The sequence below is a fragment of the Aptenodytes patagonicus genome, chromosome Z (genome assembly GCF_965638725.1).
Source record: "Aptenodytes patagonicus chromosome Z, bAptPat1.pri.cur, whole genome shotgun sequence".
Classification (NCBI taxonomy): Eukaryota; Metazoa; Chordata; class Aves; order Sphenisciformes; family Spheniscidae; genus Aptenodytes; species Aptenodytes patagonicus.
The window spans coordinates 20,756,682-20,775,293 of record NC_134982.1 but is presented as its reverse complement, the minus strand read 5'-3'; the positions used below and the strand labels follow the sequence as shown (position 1 = coordinate 20,775,293).

At 36.4% G+C, this 18,612-nt stretch overlaps 1 protein-coding gene across 1 annotated transcript in view; it reads right to left on the bottom strand.

Annotated features, from left to right (window-relative positions):
• Positions 1 to 1,190: 1,190 nt before the first annotated feature.
• The window catches only part of IL31RA (interleukin 31 receptor A), a 38,364-nt gene continuing 20,942 nt past the window's right edge, over positions 1,191 to 18,612 (bottom strand). The window contains exons 8-17 of the mRNA XM_076362030.1: positions 17,003 to 17,168; positions 16,342 to 16,424; positions 15,479 to 15,695; positions 13,850 to 14,032; positions 11,429 to 11,530; positions 9,877 to 10,023; positions 7,177 to 7,317; positions 5,707 to 5,800; positions 4,093 to 4,171; positions 1,191 to 2,647 (exon numbers count right to left, since the gene is read on the bottom strand). Coding sequence (XP_076218145.1) covers positions 2,048 to 2,647; positions 4,093 to 4,171; positions 5,707 to 5,800; positions 7,177 to 7,317; positions 9,877 to 10,023; positions 11,429 to 11,530; positions 13,850 to 14,032; positions 15,479 to 15,695; positions 16,342 to 16,424; positions 17,003 to 17,168 — 1,812 coding nt within the window. The 3' untranslated portion in view covers positions 1,191 to 2,047. The remainder of the gene's footprint in view (positions 2,648 to 4,092; positions 4,172 to 5,706; positions 5,801 to 7,176; positions 7,318 to 9,876; positions 10,024 to 11,428; positions 11,531 to 13,849; positions 14,033 to 15,478; positions 15,696 to 16,341; positions 16,425 to 17,002; positions 17,169 to 18,612) is intronic.

Genomic DNA, 18,612 nt, shown 5'->3' with positions numbered 1-18,612 from the left:
TATGGCTGCTAAACAATTTCTAGACAGGCCCCAAAATATCTCTGTATCTGTTTATTTTTAAATCTTGTGATATTAAAACAAATACTGAGATTTAAGGGGAAAAAAACGTGCTGTGACTGGGTCAGTGACTTCTGAACCCTAGGAAACGGCAATGTAGCTGTGAGTGAGAAGTCCAGAAGCGAGTGAAGCAGCAGGAGCATTGACCCAATCAAAGCTGCGTCCCATGCTCATTTCAGAGCATAACTTATCTAAGTAAGCAAGGGCTTTTAAGAACAAACATACATACATTTTGGCTTATAGCACAAAGTTGTTGTGTTGGGAAAGTGATCCAACAAACGTGGGGGGGGTGGAAATCAGTGTTGCTGTACAAGGAACATTTGCAGAAATTGTCTTCTCATCCTTTCGTGGAAACTAAACAAACATTGCTGTAAGTAAAAGCAGCTTCCAAACTATAGATGAAAAGCCCAAATGCAAACTTCACCCTGTCTTCCCCAACACAATGCAAGTAATAGCCAATACATCCAGGGAAAGGCTCAGCCTCCTCATTCATGCTGGACAATGTATTTTCCATCTCCCACTCCTCTTCCCCTGCAGGAAGGAAAGGCTTTCTATTCCTATTCATATTTGTCTCTCCTTTTTCCATCCCCATGACTCCTGCATCTTTTTCACCCCTAAAGTCTGTAGTTATGTGCAAACAAAACTGATGACATCAAGCCTTTAAATACTGTGAAAATAGTTTAAAGTCTTAAAATGACTATATGCCTCACGTGTCATACTGAACACCTCCTTTTTACACATTTTACTCCATCTCTTTTTTTTTAACCTGTCATTTAACAGAGTAAGTATTTCAGTAAGAATTTTACAGTAATAGCCTCTTTCCTGCTGAAAAAAAAAAATCAGTGTGATGGAGAGTTTCCTGCTTAATTGCTGCTGTATAAAATGGAAACTACAAGTAGTTTTATGACTTATCAAAATCATAAAACAAAATGACAAAAGTTAGAGCCTTTATGTGGAACTCCCTAATCCTAAATCAGTTACCAGAGGGTATCTGGGGATATTTTGTAGACTTAGTGTTTTTTCCATACCTCCCCCAAAAATAATTTCCTAAATATAAACTCAGTGCTTATTCCAACACAAGATGCTGTATTTAGTTGAATTTTTTTTCAGTTCAAAATATCAAAACCTCAACTAGGAAACACAGTTTTCAACTGGGAGAAATTAGAGGCAAAGGAACAAGAAGATAAGAAGATACCCTGCAGTAAACAGTTTTAAAAAGCAGCAAACAAACAGGAGAGACAAAAGCAGCACAAATCGCAGAGGATGATTAAAAACGCAAGAGAAAGGGAAGGAAGCAACAAAGCCAGCATAATCCTACCTTCTCCAAAATGCAGGTAAATCAATAGCATATACGTAGCAAATATCCTCTTATTAAAGACAGAGAAACTATGAGTCAAACCACTGATTCAAGAGGCAGGACGCAAAAAGACAATTACTGAAATCTACCAAGTATTTGCAAAACAGGAGGAACTCTATACATAAAACCAGATATAAAATAATTGAGGGAAATAGGAACAGTAAAGTAGTTCTGCTCCATGTAACTTCAGGAAGGATTTGGCAGATCCTGGCTCTGTTCAAGTCAGTCCATGTCTCCCCACCAGAGCTCAGGCATAGGAACTTGTTGCCCGGGGGGGAAATCGGTGAGCTGCTTGCACTGCTGGATGCTCCCATAGTAAAGATAGGTTTGTTTTAGCAGACTGATATGGGAGAACTAAGAAGAAATGAGAAGTTAATTCCTTTGCCTCACTACTGGCACATCTGTCTGGTAAAAAACCCCAAAAAATAAAACAAAAAACCCCACCCCACACTGAAAGTGAACACTGGCAGATATAAACACAGTGCAAAAAATTACTTCACAGCTCTTCAAAGGAAGGGGGTGTTTTCATCCAAAGTAACTGAGATCAGCCAGGTTAGAACATACAAATGCATATGAGCAGCAGTGCCAAGATACATCTTGCAAGGGGACTTTACAAAGGAAAGTTTTCTCACACTAATGAGCTGTGGCCAGCCCAAACATGTCCAGTGTTATGTAGGATTGTCCTGTGACATTTTGTTGAAAAGGAGGTAAAACAGTTGACTGCGGTTTGGGTTCATTCTTACTGTGCTCTGGCAAGTTCTCAGAAGTAAGAAATTCCCTCGTTTTAACAGAATTTTTAAGGTATGGATTGAACAGTGCTTTTTCACTGAAATGTTCCAGCTTTAAAACATCTTCATTATCATTTTCTTCATTTTTTATTGAAGTCTGTTGGGATTCGCATAAATCATCTTCCAGCAGTTCTATGGGCTGGATTTCCTTCGCTGGTATCAAAGCTGAATGCATTTGACTTCTGGTATCTTGATCAGTAATTATGTAAGCCATGGATGGTGAAAAACATTTATCAACTTCATTTTCTTCATTATACAGTAAGTTTTTATCTCCATTAATCATGCCTTTTGTATTAATATCAGTACATTCAGAAACATGGTTTTCACAATTCATTAGTAGTGAGCCTTCCTGACTTTCTTCAGGAAAACAATGTTCCAAAACACTTACGTCCTCAAAGTCTATGGGTTTAGCCTCAGTTGTCACTCCCTTCAAAAATGAATTATTCTGTCAGTACAAAGAGATAAATTGGAAAGTTATATAGCAATAGATAATGTATTAGTTTATTTTTTTAATATAAAAAATATTGCCATTTGAGCTCTGACTCTTAATTTTAAAAGTGCATTAATAAAGAGTTTATGTGCATTTCAGCTGGGATGCAGTTATATGTGAACAAGCACTAAAAATGACAATGTTATTCTGTCCATCTGTTAAACACTTTCATATTAGGTTTTCTGTGCTTAATAAAATAAGGAGTTTCAATGAAGGCTTGGAATCAGGCTTGGACTGTTTCCATCTGTTCCACTCCAACCAGCCATTTTTCATACAAAAGTTTAAATCTCACTCTCCACGGATTACACTTTCTATGTAAACATGATCAACTTCACTTCATTCAAATAAACATCAAAACTTTAATAAGGAATAAATATCCAACAATAAAAAAGATGGAAACTTTAGTACAATAATATACCAAATCTTATTATATGTTGCATTACATTTTTTGTGGAGAAGGGACGAGATATGCAGATGTGGAAATGTGACTCAGTAGACTCAATAACCTGAGCAAATTTAATTGACTTTATTTAATAAACCATGTCCATCAATCACTTTATAACTTCAAAACATTATTTCTCATTATCCTATAAGAATTAAATGAATAGACGCATTTTGTGCCCAGGTGGCCAAGAAGGCCAATGGCATCCTGGCCTGTATCAGAAACAGTGTGGCCAGCAGGAGTAGGGAAGTGATCGTGCCCCTGTACTCGGCACTGGTGAGGCCGCACCTCGAATACTGTGTTCAGTTTTGGGCCCCTCACTACAAGAAGGACGTTGAGGTGCTGGAGCGTGTCCAGAGAAGGGCAACGAGGCTGGTGAGGGGTCTGGAGCACAAGTCTTACGAGGAGCGGCTGAGGGAACTGGGACTGTTTAGCCTGGAGAAAAGGAGGCTGAGGGGAGACCTGATCGCTCTCTACAACTCCCTGAAAGGAGGTTGTAGTGAGGTGGATGTCGGTCTCTTCTCCCAAGTAACAAGCGATAGGACGAGAGGAAATGGCCTCAAGTTGCGCCAGGGGAGGTTTAGATTGGACATGAGGAAAAATTTCTTTACTGAAAGAGTGGTTAAACATTGGACCAGGCTGCCCAGGGAAGTGGTGGAGTCACCATCCCTCGAGGTATTTAAAAGACGAGTAGATGAGGCACTTAGGGACATGGTTTAGTGGGCATGGTGGTGTTGGGTTGACGGTTGGACTCGATGATCTTAGAGGTCTTTTCCAACCTCAATGATTCTATGATTCTATCTTTTCGATTAGTTTGAAATACAACAAAGATCATTTTATAGCACTTAAACAGAAGAATGAAACTCAACTTTTTTTTTTTATTTAGTCATGAAATGACTGAGAGAAGGACTTCTCTCCATTTGCTCCCTTCTATAATACATAAAATTGCAATTATTACCATAGATGCATCAAGAGGCCATTCCACTGCAATGCTCTCTGCAGGATTGGGTATATCAGGCCAGCAAACCTTTTTAAACCTATCATTGAGAAAGGAATTTTAGTCAAATGATGAAAGAAACAGATTATTAAAAATAAAATGAACAAATCTCCAGAATGCCCAAATACTGCTAAGGTATCAAACTTTCACAAAGGAAGGCATTCCTGTATTAACATAATCTTTCTCATTAAAATTGTTTTCCCTCACAAATTTTTATCACAAAAGATCTCAACAAGTAAAAATCTTGGGTTACAGAGGCATTGCAGAAAAATCACTAAAAGTCTTTTTTTTATTATATAGTAGATTAATTAATAGGATGCCAAAATAAGGCTGTATACAAAACCTGTTGTGATCATGTTTCAGGGTGGTTCTTCAGTGAAAAGCCACCTCAGGTAAACTTTGCTCTAGGAAAGTGTCCCTAGCACTACACCACACTAAAGCTACGCTGAGTTCTTAAGTTAACAGCAGATAAATGATGCTAACTGACACTGTAGCTTATAACTGTCCAATGGAGTAGTAAACGGGAAACAAAATGAATCACTCATTGATACTGGGTATACGTGTAAGTGAAGGAAAACCAGGCCACAGCTTGACTTTTCAAATTGCAATTTGATCTACACAAGAATATGAACACTCAACTACATCTCAAAGTATTCTCCAGAATCAAAACATAGTTTCTTACTATTGTAAAAATTCAGAATACACAAGACAGATGAAGATGTAAAAGGGTTGGAAATTATACTTACTACTTCAGCTATACTTATTACCTGATGCTTCACATGACAACAATCTTGGTTCTAATAGCTTATAACACCCCAAGATAGTTAAGATTTTTAACCTTCTTATTAAGCTTCAGCCAAACAACCCAGTTACCTTTTGATGCTAAAGAAAAGCACATTTTATAACCTTAAAAAAATCCTCACAGTCATATTTGGGATGTTACAGCATCCCCATGCTCTGAGGAAGCAATTTAAAATCTGGCAGGGGACATCTGTGATGGCAGAAAAAAGGATTATGTATGATGTATAAATATGGATCCATACCCATGGATCAAGCATCCAAATGCTTTCACATGGTGTAATTTCTAGTTTCTTCATTAATTCTTTACAGCTCAAGGGAAGTGTCACAAACTAATGAAAGTAATATTAATGTAGCTAAGATGAGCAATAGGGGTTATGTGAAATGTGTTCTAGTGTACTAGCAGATCTATTAAGAGTGCCTGGGAAACTTTATTTTTGGCATTATTAACTTCTCAGTAACTGACTTGAAGTATGCTCCCCTCACTCGATTCACCATGGAACTGCAAGTGGCATGTAGCGTTTTCCATAAACTGATATAGATGATATGTAAATCTGTTTCTCCTATTTGTTTCATTCTGATTTACTGCACTTTCTGAAATTACTGCAGTTACAAAATAACCTGTATGGTTAGTTATTTGTTACTCCAATGCTTATTTTCTTAATTTGACATTGGTTTGGAACCCAACAAAAGCATTTAAGATATATAAAAATTTGCCTTTTACAAGTTAAAAGTAACTGACTGCATTCAGTTTTAGAAGGTAGAAAACGTACTCACGTGTGTTTTTTCAAAATGCATGTTATCCAAAGGCCTAACAGAAACAACATGCTTAATCCAATGGGTAGAGCAATGAAAAGAACATCATCTTTATCTTTAGAGGGGGAGGAAAAAAAAAAAAACCACAGATGTTTATTATTTCTTCATGTATTCCCTTAAGACAGTTAATTTTCGACACCCAGGTCACCTAATTAGCACAATTCTAAAGAGCTCTGTCAAAACTAGCCAAAATTAGTCGGAATACTGTATGGTACTCATTGTATGACGTATCAAAAGATGAGTATTTTGAATCCAACAAGTCACAGTTGGATTCTGTGGATTCTGAGCCAGAAAAGCAGCTCATCATGAGACTTCTCAGGATATCTCAGGAACAGATGTATTGCTTTTTAAAGTTTCCTTTATTTAACAGAATCACACAGTAATTCAGATTGGAGAGGACATCTGTAGGTCACCTCATCCAACTTTGAAACTAGAATCAGGTTGCTTAGGGTCATACCAAGCCAACCTTTGAAAGTCACCTAGGATGAAGAACTACCACTTCTCTGGGCACCTGTTTTAGAGTCACCTAAAACTGCCATATAGTGCCACTTCTACCTGTTACTACAAAATAAATAGTAAATTCAATGCAGGAGATAGGTTTTAAATACACAAAAAATACAGTAATTCTGACTGAAACAGTGCACAGATTTCTGAGCTGGCTTCCAAGTACCTATCAGAGGTAGGTACTGACAGCAATAGAGACCAGACCTCAGCATGGTCTAAACTTATCTTGCGTTTGAGTAGCAAACTAGCAGATGAATTTACAGGCAAAAAATAAATTAGCTTTGGGTCCCATGACAAGTTTAAGGATAGCTCATGCTCTTTTTTGTATTTCAGTTTGGCCACCACTATGAAAATTTATGTATGTATTGAAAACATTCTTCCAGAAGTAGAAATGAAAAAGTGTCTGAATTTCTGACCTGCAGCCATCAGACCAACCTCCTTGGTAAAATCTGGCTAAAACAATTAGTAAGAAACAGGAAAAGATATTTCCACACACACACTGGCCACAACCTGTGCACTCATTTATGAGCTAAGCTTGTATCGCAGAAGAGATGCAACACAATGTGCAGCTATTCTAAACCTGGTATCTCAGATGGAAATGTCTGCTTTTTAATAAACTGTTAGGCACCCCATCCCATAATTGACAGTATACAGACTTGCTCCCACAAACATCCATAGAATTCTACAGCTTTATGGACAGCAAAATAAAGATTTTGGGTTTTGACCTAATCTTGAGGTTTTAGTCTGTGTGATGATCAGTGAAACTGAGTTAAATTCAGCTAGTGTTGGTAATTCTTCCTTATTTTGTTTAACACTAATTAAAAAAAAAAAAAAGAAATTAACAAATGCCTAAACAAAGAAGTCCTATATCTCTTACTCCCAAACCTGATTTTAAAATAGTAATAACTAACCTGGAATATTACTTACCGAATTTCAAAGTCTTAAAGGTTTTTGGCTCTCCACTGGTTCCACCAGCTCCATTGCTTGCCATGATATAGACAGTATATTGTGTATTAGCCTGTAAGGACTTCAGTCTGTATTGCAGAACATCAGAGTTCACCGTTTCATCTTTTTAGGAGAAGATTTATGTCAATAAACACACAAAATAGTGTTATATCACTAGTGTACAGGGAACTGAACACTTTTTTAGCATCTTTTACAATGATAGATCACAAAGTATTTTAAAGACCAATTGAAATACAAAGCAACCTTATCAGTCCTTTGAGAGAGAACATTTAAATTATCAATGTTTATCAATGCTACTTAAAAGTTTAGGGCAAAAAAAACCCATTATGTGTTTACCTTTAAAAATAAATACATATTTTTTTGCTAATATTAAAGATAGGCAAATTATGATCTCCTGTAGTTTATTTTATCATTGAAAACAGTGCTTTGAGAACTTTATTTCCTGGTACCTAGGCTCAGAAATTAAGAACTTAAAATAGTTTCTGCAGCTTGTGAAATTTAGCTGTATTTCTAGTACATGCAGTTAGACATTGATCATGCAAAAGGATGCAGTCTATCAGCACTGGGATACCACCCCAATAAAGTCAGAGGAAAGCCAAAATCAACTGGATTTTTTTTCCAAGTTTGAAAATGTTTTTCTGAATAGAACTCAACATTTCCAATACCTTCTCCATTACTGGAATTAGTATGATGTGCTTCACTTTTAAATTTTTTTGAAGCAGGGCATATATCCTAACATTCTATGTCTACAAACAGTATTAAAAGTATGTTCATATTATGAAATTAAAGTCACTAAAACATTTTCTGGTGCACAAAGTCAAAGCCAACTCATGTCATCATACAGTTCAGTCAAGAAACACTCAGGAAATAGATATGATACAATATGCCCTGAGATTTAACAAACTGAGTTTCTCTTAAATCAGGGAGGGGAAAGTGAAGTTCTAGAGTTAAAAGGCCATCAGTGAAGTCACCTTGCACAAACTCCATGTTCTATTCTTATCAAAAAGATGTGACATCAGAGAAGCCTCAAAAAACATCAGTACAGTAGGGTTTTGCCATTTAAATTTAACTCCCTTGAGTTGCTATTTAAAACTAATTTCCTAAAGAAACTAATCTGAACCCCTAAAATGTGCACAGTCAGCTTTACGTTAGAAGTAATATGGAGACATATGGCTCCATAACATGAGGCTGTGTGTCTTGAGCATGACCCCGCACAAAGCAGTCAGCATTAAATTACTCAGAAACCAACATGGCAGGAAAAATTGCATGTAGAGGACTGAATCTGGCAGAAATAATCAGCTTCCCCTTTCTAATTTAAAAATACCAAAAATACTCTTGCCCTGGCTCCAAACTGGAAATCCAGAAGCAACTGAAGACATCACAAGATTTGTAAGTTCGAGATCTTTTTAAAACAAGATTATGTCAGGTGTCTGCTAATAGTGATGCCTAAAACAAAGGAGGAAAAAGAACCGTTTCTGAAGCACTGAATGATCCAACAGCATTCTTCATAATCTATACAGGAAGAACAAATTTAGGTCACCGAAACACTTCTCATAAAAGATTCTGCTGAGATTTAGGCTAGAGAAGTTCTGAATTGATAGGATTATACTGACACCTTGTATGGATACTACTCCTGAGGTAGAAGATTAAGAATACACTCAAAAAGTTACGCTATCACCCTCCAGAGCAGAAAAGCAATACCAAGCACAGAAAATCAAGCATATTTGAAGAAATTAATCTAAAAACTACATCCAAAGAAACTATTTCTTGGCAGCTTATTTTAGCTTCTTGGCTATCATTTGCTATTTTGCTTTTATTATAAAACTGACTGTAAAAACATTTTTACAGAAAATTTCCACCATACTGTTCCAGAAGCTGAGGGCTTGGCAAAGGCATCCTTCCAAGGACAGGCATGGAACTTATAAATTCGCTGAACCCTCACAAGGTTCAAATTCATGAATTTGCACAGGATCTATAACTCTCCAATATTTTAGCTCCACTTTAGCTCCTCTACTTCTGTCATTACTTTTTCCATTGGCTTCAGAGGTGTGTCATGATGGAAGAGAGATTTGAAGATGGAGGGAGACTAGTACATATATGAAAGGGGAAAACAGCAAGTACCTGACAAATAGTACTAATTTGGCATAATCCTGCAAATTTGATTTTTTTTAACTGTTAACAGAGAACAATCTGCAAAAAGCCTCTCGTATATGAGTTTCCATCCTTGTCTGGAAAGGGAAGAGGAATGATAGTGCTGCCATACACTGACTAAATTTATCACCTGGAGATCTCTGATTTATCATCTGAGAAGCAGAAAGGACGATGTGGTCAACAGTCATGTCAGTACTACCATGGGTAGTACAATACTAATAGTAAAAAAGATTGAGAGCAAGCAGTGCTGTACAAAGTAAGTTCAGAAGAAACTGAGCAAGAATACACGTGTACTATTAAAGCAGGGACTATTCACTAGAATACCCCATCATTTTAATTAAACCTAATAATTTTTTTCATCTTTATGTAAGCCACATTTTAGTACCAGTATTTTCAGACATATTTATAACATACAATAACAAAGTGTGCTAATAACTATGAGAAGAACTATCTTCAGACAGCACATTGTCATAACCCTGTTGAAAGCATTGATGTTTAATGTATACTTACTCAATTCTTTTCCATCTTCGGGTTTATAAAATATTGTATAGTTACTGATAAATCCATTTCTTTTACCCTTTGAAATCTCCTTCCATTTTATTGTAACTTCATTTTTCCCTGGAATGCCTGTGTCAGCCACAGGTCCTTCTGATGGCTCTACACAGAAGCATTATAAATTAGAAAAAGTAATAAAATAGTCTAAGTTCCACAATGTTATCCATCTGTGTTACTTCACACATACCAGTAACATTAGGGGCAACAAACGTACAAGTAAATATGTCATCTTAGTGCTCTGATATAGACCTTAACTTTTCTCACCCTCTTTAATGTGTGATTTCTTCTGATAATACTTCCCCTCATCTATTCTGGCGTTTACATAGTTCTCAGTGTTACTGCATCCGAATACCTCAAGATCATTAAAAGGTGCTATCCTCAAAACATCAGAGAGAGATCAAGAGGTAAAACATCCACATGCACTCATGAGGGAACTCAGGTGCAAGGTCACTATGTACACAGGACGTCTCTGGCTGAGCTGAGATTCAGCTGGGGTCTCCAGCACCCCCAGTCTTTGCCCATTACATTAGACAAAGTCTTCCTACTTATACAATACCACCTCACGCGCATCACTCCTAACTTTGAAACAAGAGTTCTCTGTGCTTCAGTTTTAAAACAAGTATCTTCCATCCCATTCTCTGACAACCTTTAGTACTGTCACAGCTCCCTATAAAAGGAAAGTACTCGAAACAAAGTTCTAATTGTGCTAGTAAGTATAACTCAAACATACAATACTCCATTACCTCTTCCTAGTAATTAATGCTGTTTAGTAGTGCATTGTACTGTGTGTGCGTGCATACCTACATAGACCTATATACGCACACACACAAATTGACATTTTCACCTGAAATCTTAAAATTACCAGTAAACTATATTCTTACAGCTGGCTGCATAAATCACTGAATTCACATTAAACTTCTACAAATAAAGAAACCTTCCTCCCCTCCCCCCCAAAAAATTACTATTTCATCCACAGTTTCTATCCAATTGGAAACGTCATGGCTTCTTACCATTTTTTAATGTGCAGGACTGCAAATATTTTATTACATTATAAAATTTAACAAAAAGCAAGCTTTTCAAACCATCCATTTTATTCTGTGGGTAGAATTTCTTCATATATTAGGACTGAAAAATGCAGTCAAGCATTAAAATCAAGTCTAATTATATATCTAAATGAGCTGTAACATTTAAGAGATAGCCAGTTTAAAGAACTGTTTCATGTTTGTGGCTATACTCTTTCCAACCGCTTTGTATACAGTATGTAAGCTTTACAACAAATGAGTGGATTCAAGCAGCAACGTACCTGTATCACAAGATACAAATTTTCTTTACTGAACAATTGAGTAGCTGATCTATGAACAGAAATCAGGAAGCCTGAATCCTGGGTTTCTTCCAGCATCTACATTTCTCATTCAGTAATGTCAGTACCAAATTGCTCAAAGATAACACACCCTCAGAGACAGCCTACAACACACCTTTCACAACTTTATTAGTTTAAAATACGTACTTTTTTCTTGAACATAAGTTTGTATGGAATATGGAGCTGCTACTTTATTTCCATAGAGAGGATACACTGAGATGTTATAGCATATAAATGGTTTAAAGTTTTCTGTAAAGGAAAAAAAGGAATATTTACATACAATTCTCTATGTGAGATTAATACAATGGAAGTAGAATAAATCACAGTGCAGTTCTAAATATACTGTTAAAGACCTCTATCTTCTTCAACTTTTTAGCAAGCACAATATATATTTATTGCCTCGAATGCTCATTACTGCCCTTAACACAATGAATTTTATTTCGTTGTATTCATAAGAGCACCTGGTTTCTGACTCATTTTTCACTAGAAATACTTTGAATGGGTAATTATACCTCAGCCTTATACAGCTTCTCTGTATGAAGCCACTTACTCATCTCGTAACAGTTTAAGATTTTGGAGGTAGTTTTTATTTTCAAATAACTAGTATAAGATGATACTTCCAGGAATATTTTTAATTTCACATACCTTTAGGTTTACTGCCCTGCAGAAGAAAGTTTTGTCTCATACATCAAACAGCTTAAAAGGCACAATGAAGCCCCATCTCTTAACTCTACACTGATGTTCCAGTTTTGCCAACTGCAGATCTGCTTCTAACCAGCTTGACTAAAAAGTACAATTGTACAAGTTAAATCTCTGCAGTAGAATTTTATATGTTTCAAGACATAGTTCAAGCTTCTGAAAATGAAGTTTTGAACTCTGAACAATCCAGCAGCCAAGTAATCAGCAGGGTGCACCTCCTACTTACAAGCAACTCTCATCAACTCTGAGAGGACACATCTGTGGCTTTACACCCTGTGGGATGAAACCAGTGTAAAGGGTTTCCTAGACCACTCCTCCTCAAGCTCTGCAACTCGTTCAGCAAGAATAATGGCTATCGACAGATGCCTGCATTATATCAGCTCTCTGGTGCTTTTTCAGTCCCTTACACCTACTGCAACTCAGCAAAAGTTATGATGGCCCACATGTCAGAATGCCAGAATCAGGCCTGAATAACAGTAAGTCTGAATTTGCCTTGACATTTCTGATGTGACTTGTGCTTAGGGTAAACAAAGATCTCCCACAATAATGCTGAGGAGAAAAGTTGGGGGTTTTATATATTGAGAACAGCTATAAATAGCATTTATTCCTCACAGTAAATTGCTGAAATAGTGCAATTTTCAGCGTAAGACTCAAGACTCACCCACCCCAGTTCAATGTCTGATAAACTGCTCTTGAATTTTACTTCACACAGATTTTTGTTTAATTTGTTTTACTGTATCACAGAAACAGTATTTAAATCACTGTTGTCTGAGCCAGTAAGACAAATTTCATGGGCAAGCTAGCTATAGCCATCATTAACGAACTGAGTGTTCATTTTCACTTTAGAAAATGCAGGCTAATTGTCTTCTGAAAACTTTGGACATACTTTTTCCTTGATACAGGATTCAGAGAGATCCTTATATGAACAAGAACCACTTCCAAATTTGATAAATTTAATTAACTAATGGAGAACCAAAGAACTAATAATCCAAAATTCACTTATCACATATATTACATATATTATATTAAACATTTTCACTATTATTCCTGCACTTGTAAAAAAAAATCCAAATGTATAAAGAAAAGCAGATGCATTTCATTAGCTAAAGGTAATGTGCATGGCATATACACAGACATCAACATTCACAGTTTTGCCTTTGCACATATCTCTTGAACTCTGCACATTGTTTGTTTTTTCATTGAAACGACATACACATAGCCAAAACATTACTACTTAGAGAGATTATCTGTTAAAAAAAAGTCAGCCTCTGAAACAAAAAAGTGTGCAGATCCTCACCTATCTGTCAGTGCATCAGAAGGCCACTGAAGCCTCTTAGAAATGCCTTAGGTCATAATACAAATGTGATTACATGATACTTAACATGCTAGACTGACCAATCACTCCACTTGCTTATTTTAAAGTAGAATTCTCCCTCAAATCCTCTTTCAGGTTTCTTGCTCTCTCTACACACATGAAGGCACATGATCTTTTCCCATCTTCAAATTCATTTTTTTGGTTGTAGATTTCTCTGCTAGAGTAGCATACATCTGTCATAGGCCTCCCTACTGGAAGATTCGTGGCGTAAGACCAGGCCACAGAACTGCTTAAACATTAAATCTGTAGCCTAATCTTATATGGGAGCAAACACCATCTTGCCTGTTGCGTGAAAATTTCAGAGAGTTAATATTGCTATTAAATTACATGCAAAGATTTCAATAAAGCATGTAATAATGTTATTTTTTAAAATGGTCTGAGAAAACCAGATGACTTCATCCTTGTTTGTTCTTTCCGGTCTACCTATAAATAAATACACATAAATACATATATATCTGTACATTGTTACAGCTGTAACTGATAAATTAACATACTTTTGTTAGTTTTCCAGTATGTAGAATTTGATACATATTGCCATGATCTACCAAAAGGATCTGACGCCAATTCCTCATACCACTCAACTACATATTCGGTTACTTCTGGTTCAGAGGCTATCCATTCCACAACCACTTCTTCATTTGTTGTAAAGGTCCTCACCGTTTCAATAATCTGAGAAGCTAAAAATTTAACAGAAAATGTCAGCAATTCTATCTTCATAAAAACTGCAGCAAGAAACCAGTTCAATTAGAGCAAGCTGAGATTGCTTCTTTAGAGGAGTATGGGACTTAGTCAAGGTTAAAAAAAAAAGTTACTTTATAGCTATTTCACAGGCATGTACTCAAAATACTTTAAAATGAAGCATCTAAGAACTGTTACAGTGAAAAGGGGCGGGGGAGGGATTGAGGAGATGATACTCAAGGAGATTTACAGAATCAAAGACCAGTCTGTCTTTTAGGATCTGAATTTTACAGTTTGTAAAATTTTACAAGCCAATTTACTGCCAGTTTTACAGGTAGTGCAGATAAGCAAGTTTTGATTGAGATGACAAAGGCAATAGGATAACAGTAAATCAAGTCAGCAAGGTCATGAATGACAGTGAAGCAAAAGTGAACCACCAACCTCCAGAACAGAGGTAATGAAAGTCTGAGTGAAAACCCAACCTGGCAAAGCAGAAGGAAAAAAGACCTGGTGAAGCAGAGGGAAAAGAGATGTATGTAGGGGAAAAAAAGCACGTCACAGCATGGAAAAATCAGAAAAACATTTATTGTGGGATACAGAAGTGGATAGAGAGGCAGTCGGCAACCTCCAGGACAAGATGACATCACATCTACATATCCAGTTTTCTGATTAGACTGGAATTTTATTGAGCAATTCCAAGGGGACGCTTGCACTTATTTCATGAACAACTGATGTAGGAGAAGTGATTCAAGTGTGTCAAATGCAACCTCTCTTTTGGATCGTGGGTAGGCAGCAGGATGTTGCAATACAAAGCTCACAGAGACATCAGAATTAAACCTAGGAGCCAAAGAACACAAGTGTTGTGCTAGAGCAGACCAGCTTCCCGACCCTGGCAGTGGGTGGGATGGCATACTCTGGGAATGCATATGAAATGAGAATAAACACGTTTCTCTCTCTGCTTCCATTGATGCATCTTAGGGACTTCCATTAAACACATTTTTGAATGTTGTTGTTAACTGCACTGCAATAATGCCCTGTGGTAACCCATTTTATGACCTAGTAGAGGGAGGAGACAGAATTGGGTGGGACTATATAAATTTATTTGGGAGGTCCAAGGTTAAAAAAAAAAAACTCAGAAAAGAATAAAATAGTCTAATAAGACATCAGAAAGTGCTGATATCTTAACAACTATATCGCAAAACAAAAACCCCAACAATAATCGTCTATGACAAAAACATGGTATGTGACAGCAACCAGATAGTATTGTTCTCATAAAAAGTAACAGACTACACAGCTTTGTATATAGCACAGTTCTATATATAGAGATCTATGACAGAAGTCCTTAGTACAATTTTGCTTCCACTATAACAGAACTTAAACAGATGTCAGGAAGATAATTTTTTTTGTTAATGAGAAAAATATATCACGATATTGAGAAATCTTACTTTTTTCATCAGTGGATGGAATCCTCAAAATAGCTTCAGGAGAATTTCCACCAGAGTTATAGGCAGTAATAGATATTATATACGCCTCTTCATTTAAAAGTAAAATAATTTTCTTATCGGTAGAGATGTTTGTCATTTTAAGTTCAGCATTGTTTTCTGGAAAATACTGTATTTTGTAGCCTAGAATTCTCCCAGAAGGTGGAAAGCTGTTTAATGGCTATTAAAAAAATATGCAGTAGTAAGTGTTTCACAGTGTTATTTGTATAATCAAAAGTATATACTGTATTAAAGAGTCCAGATCAAATAACAAATTATACTGTATATATTTATTATATTTATATATATAAAAATATGTTATTTTTATATATATAAATATATATTTAAATATATATTTACTATATATATTTATTATATTATACTATATTTAGAAAAGCAAGGTACTTTCTTCAGTCCCATCTTCAGGACAGTCAGCTGGAACAAGTTCATTGTTCAAAAGGTTCAAAAGTCAAATACTGAGATTTGAATCACAAAAAACCTCTGGTCACTCTACTAGAAGATTAAATCGAATTTAAACACAGCTTTGGTAAGCCGTATTATTTAAGAGAAGTTGTAAGGACTTTCAATCAGATTTTCCAGTGATCTGAACACAATTAAACCCTTCCTTTCTGCACAGATTACAAAACTCTATTCATCTACCATTCAGTAAACAAAAGCCTTTTCAATTCTGCTTTAGTTCAGTGAGGTTTTTTCTGATGACAGCAAAACCCCCTGGCAGTTGTATGTCCTAAAACACCAAAATACCTCAACGCAACATCAGCTGCATGATACCAATAGGGTTATCAATTCACAAAAAGAGTATATACCTTCCACATAAGATGTACAGATCTACTTCCAGCTGAGTGTGAAGACTCAATTACCCTCCACAAATCCACTTTTTCTGAAGGAGCTATGTAAAGACACAAAAATATATTGAAATTTGTTGTTATATTAAAAAGATAGTGTAAGATGGCAAAAACAATCAAAAGGTTTCAAAAATACAGTCTGAGCGCAACTTATTAAAAAGTTTTCCATTGTGTAATGTTGTGCCTTTTTTCCCTAATTAGTACAGCTTCTCTCTTTCCATAAGTTTCCTTTTGCTTTCTTTTATTTGTTAAGTTCTAGAGGAGATTTTCTAGTCTTGTTTTATAACTGGCAATTTAATTTCTCTGCTTATGATTCATTTTATTGGACATACTGGCTACACTACATTTCTGCTACCATCCTACTTAGCAACGTTCAGTCTCCATCTACACTCTTAATTTTTCCTCTCTTCGCTGTCTGTTCACCCATTTTCTTCCTTAGCCCTATGTTGTTTGTATCACCTTTCAAATCTCCTCCACTCCTTGCTCGCCTTTCAGTTTTCCCTCTTCTATATTTAAACAAAATACGTGTTCTGTGTAAACAACAGAATTCTAAATTTCTAAATATTAAATCCTAATGCCCCAAAGTATAACCACAGAAAAACTTACTAAATAGTTAGCCTACCTTTCTCTTCTGTGCTTGCTGTTTTCGCTCTACTCCATTCACTCCAGAATATTGACATAGCACTGATACACTGAATGGCAACTGAATATTCCGTGGAGTCCCACAGACCTGTGAGATTACATGATCCTGTTTTCTCTGCAGAATTCAGTGGGACAGTGACAAATTCCTGAAAGTAGATACATGAACAAAAATTACTTGCTATAAAATTGCATGTAGATATATGACTTAGTTTTTAAAAAACACAAAGGATGCAGTTTTCATGTTTCCCACCTCACTCCTCTGAAACTCAAAATTACTTGTTTCATATTTCATTTTTCTGTGTAGCATCTTCATTCTTCCTGTAAAACTCCGGGGTTTGAAAAACTTGAGCCAAAACTAGGTCTGTACTGAACGACCTGTGGCTTGAACCGTGTGCAGCTCACACGCGACTCTAGAGCAGCTGTGCTGGCACAGGAGGTGCTGGATGACTGCAGTTCCCACTGGTGGGAAGCAACTGGGTATTGCTAAAGCCAGTATCACCATAATGCCCTGGATACAGCTCCACCTCACAGCAGAAGCACCCTCGGGGAAGCAGGAACCACCTGCAGCTTGTGAGCCAGCTGGGTACTTGTTTCTTTTCTTGTTTTTCTTTTCTGAGTTACAGGGTCTTCTAGCTCTTAGCCATGTATCAGCGTGGCTGCAGGCCATCCCAAAGATTATCAGCATATGATTAAAATGAAAAGACCAATGAAAACACAGAAAATTCTGGTACCAAGAGAAAAAAAAGGAAGATGGAGCCTTTAAGTGATGAAGGATGACAAGAGTATGAGCAATAACTGATGCAAAATCTTCTTGGAAAATAATGACAAGGTGAGCAATTTCCTTGTCTTAAGAGGAGCCCACTCACATCTCACTGATGGAAGCCGGAAGCTAGACTGTTGTTCCAAAACAAAAGTTGAAAGAAGACATGAAAACCAGGAATTGGAGTTGATGCATCAACTCAACTGGACTGACAACCAGAAGTAGAAGAAAACAACAGGAACTACAGAAAGATTTAAGTGTTTGTGTACTGAAGGATTGATATAATCACCACACCAACATTAATGTCTTCTCTTCCAAATTGCAAAAATTAATCAATAATTAACAACTCTCCTCCTCTCAAATTTCACATGACTGAAACAGAAAGATGCAAAATAAATGTTCGAGCTAGCTAAATTCTAACAAGGTCAAAGGTAAGTTTTAGAATAAGGAAGATTCCCTCTTGGGATCCAAATTGAAGTAGTAATGTCACATAGATTTACAAGAACAGGGCCAAAAACCTGTGAAGAAATTATTGTCGGCCAAAAACCTGTGAAGAAATTATTGTCGGCCAAAAACCTGTGAAGAAATTATTGTCTTCCACCAGTTGAACCTTCCAATGAAAAGTGAATCAAACTATAACAATACAAAATGCAGACACCCACTCCTTTGAACACCATAATGGGAAGGGCACTGCCTAATGAAACACAAAATTTTAGTCCATTCTGATCTCAAGAAACTCATTGTCAAAAATAGAAAACTGCTTCTATGACAATGTATTCAGGGATCTACAGACCACTGCTAGGTGACAGACTCTTCAGCCAACCTGCAAT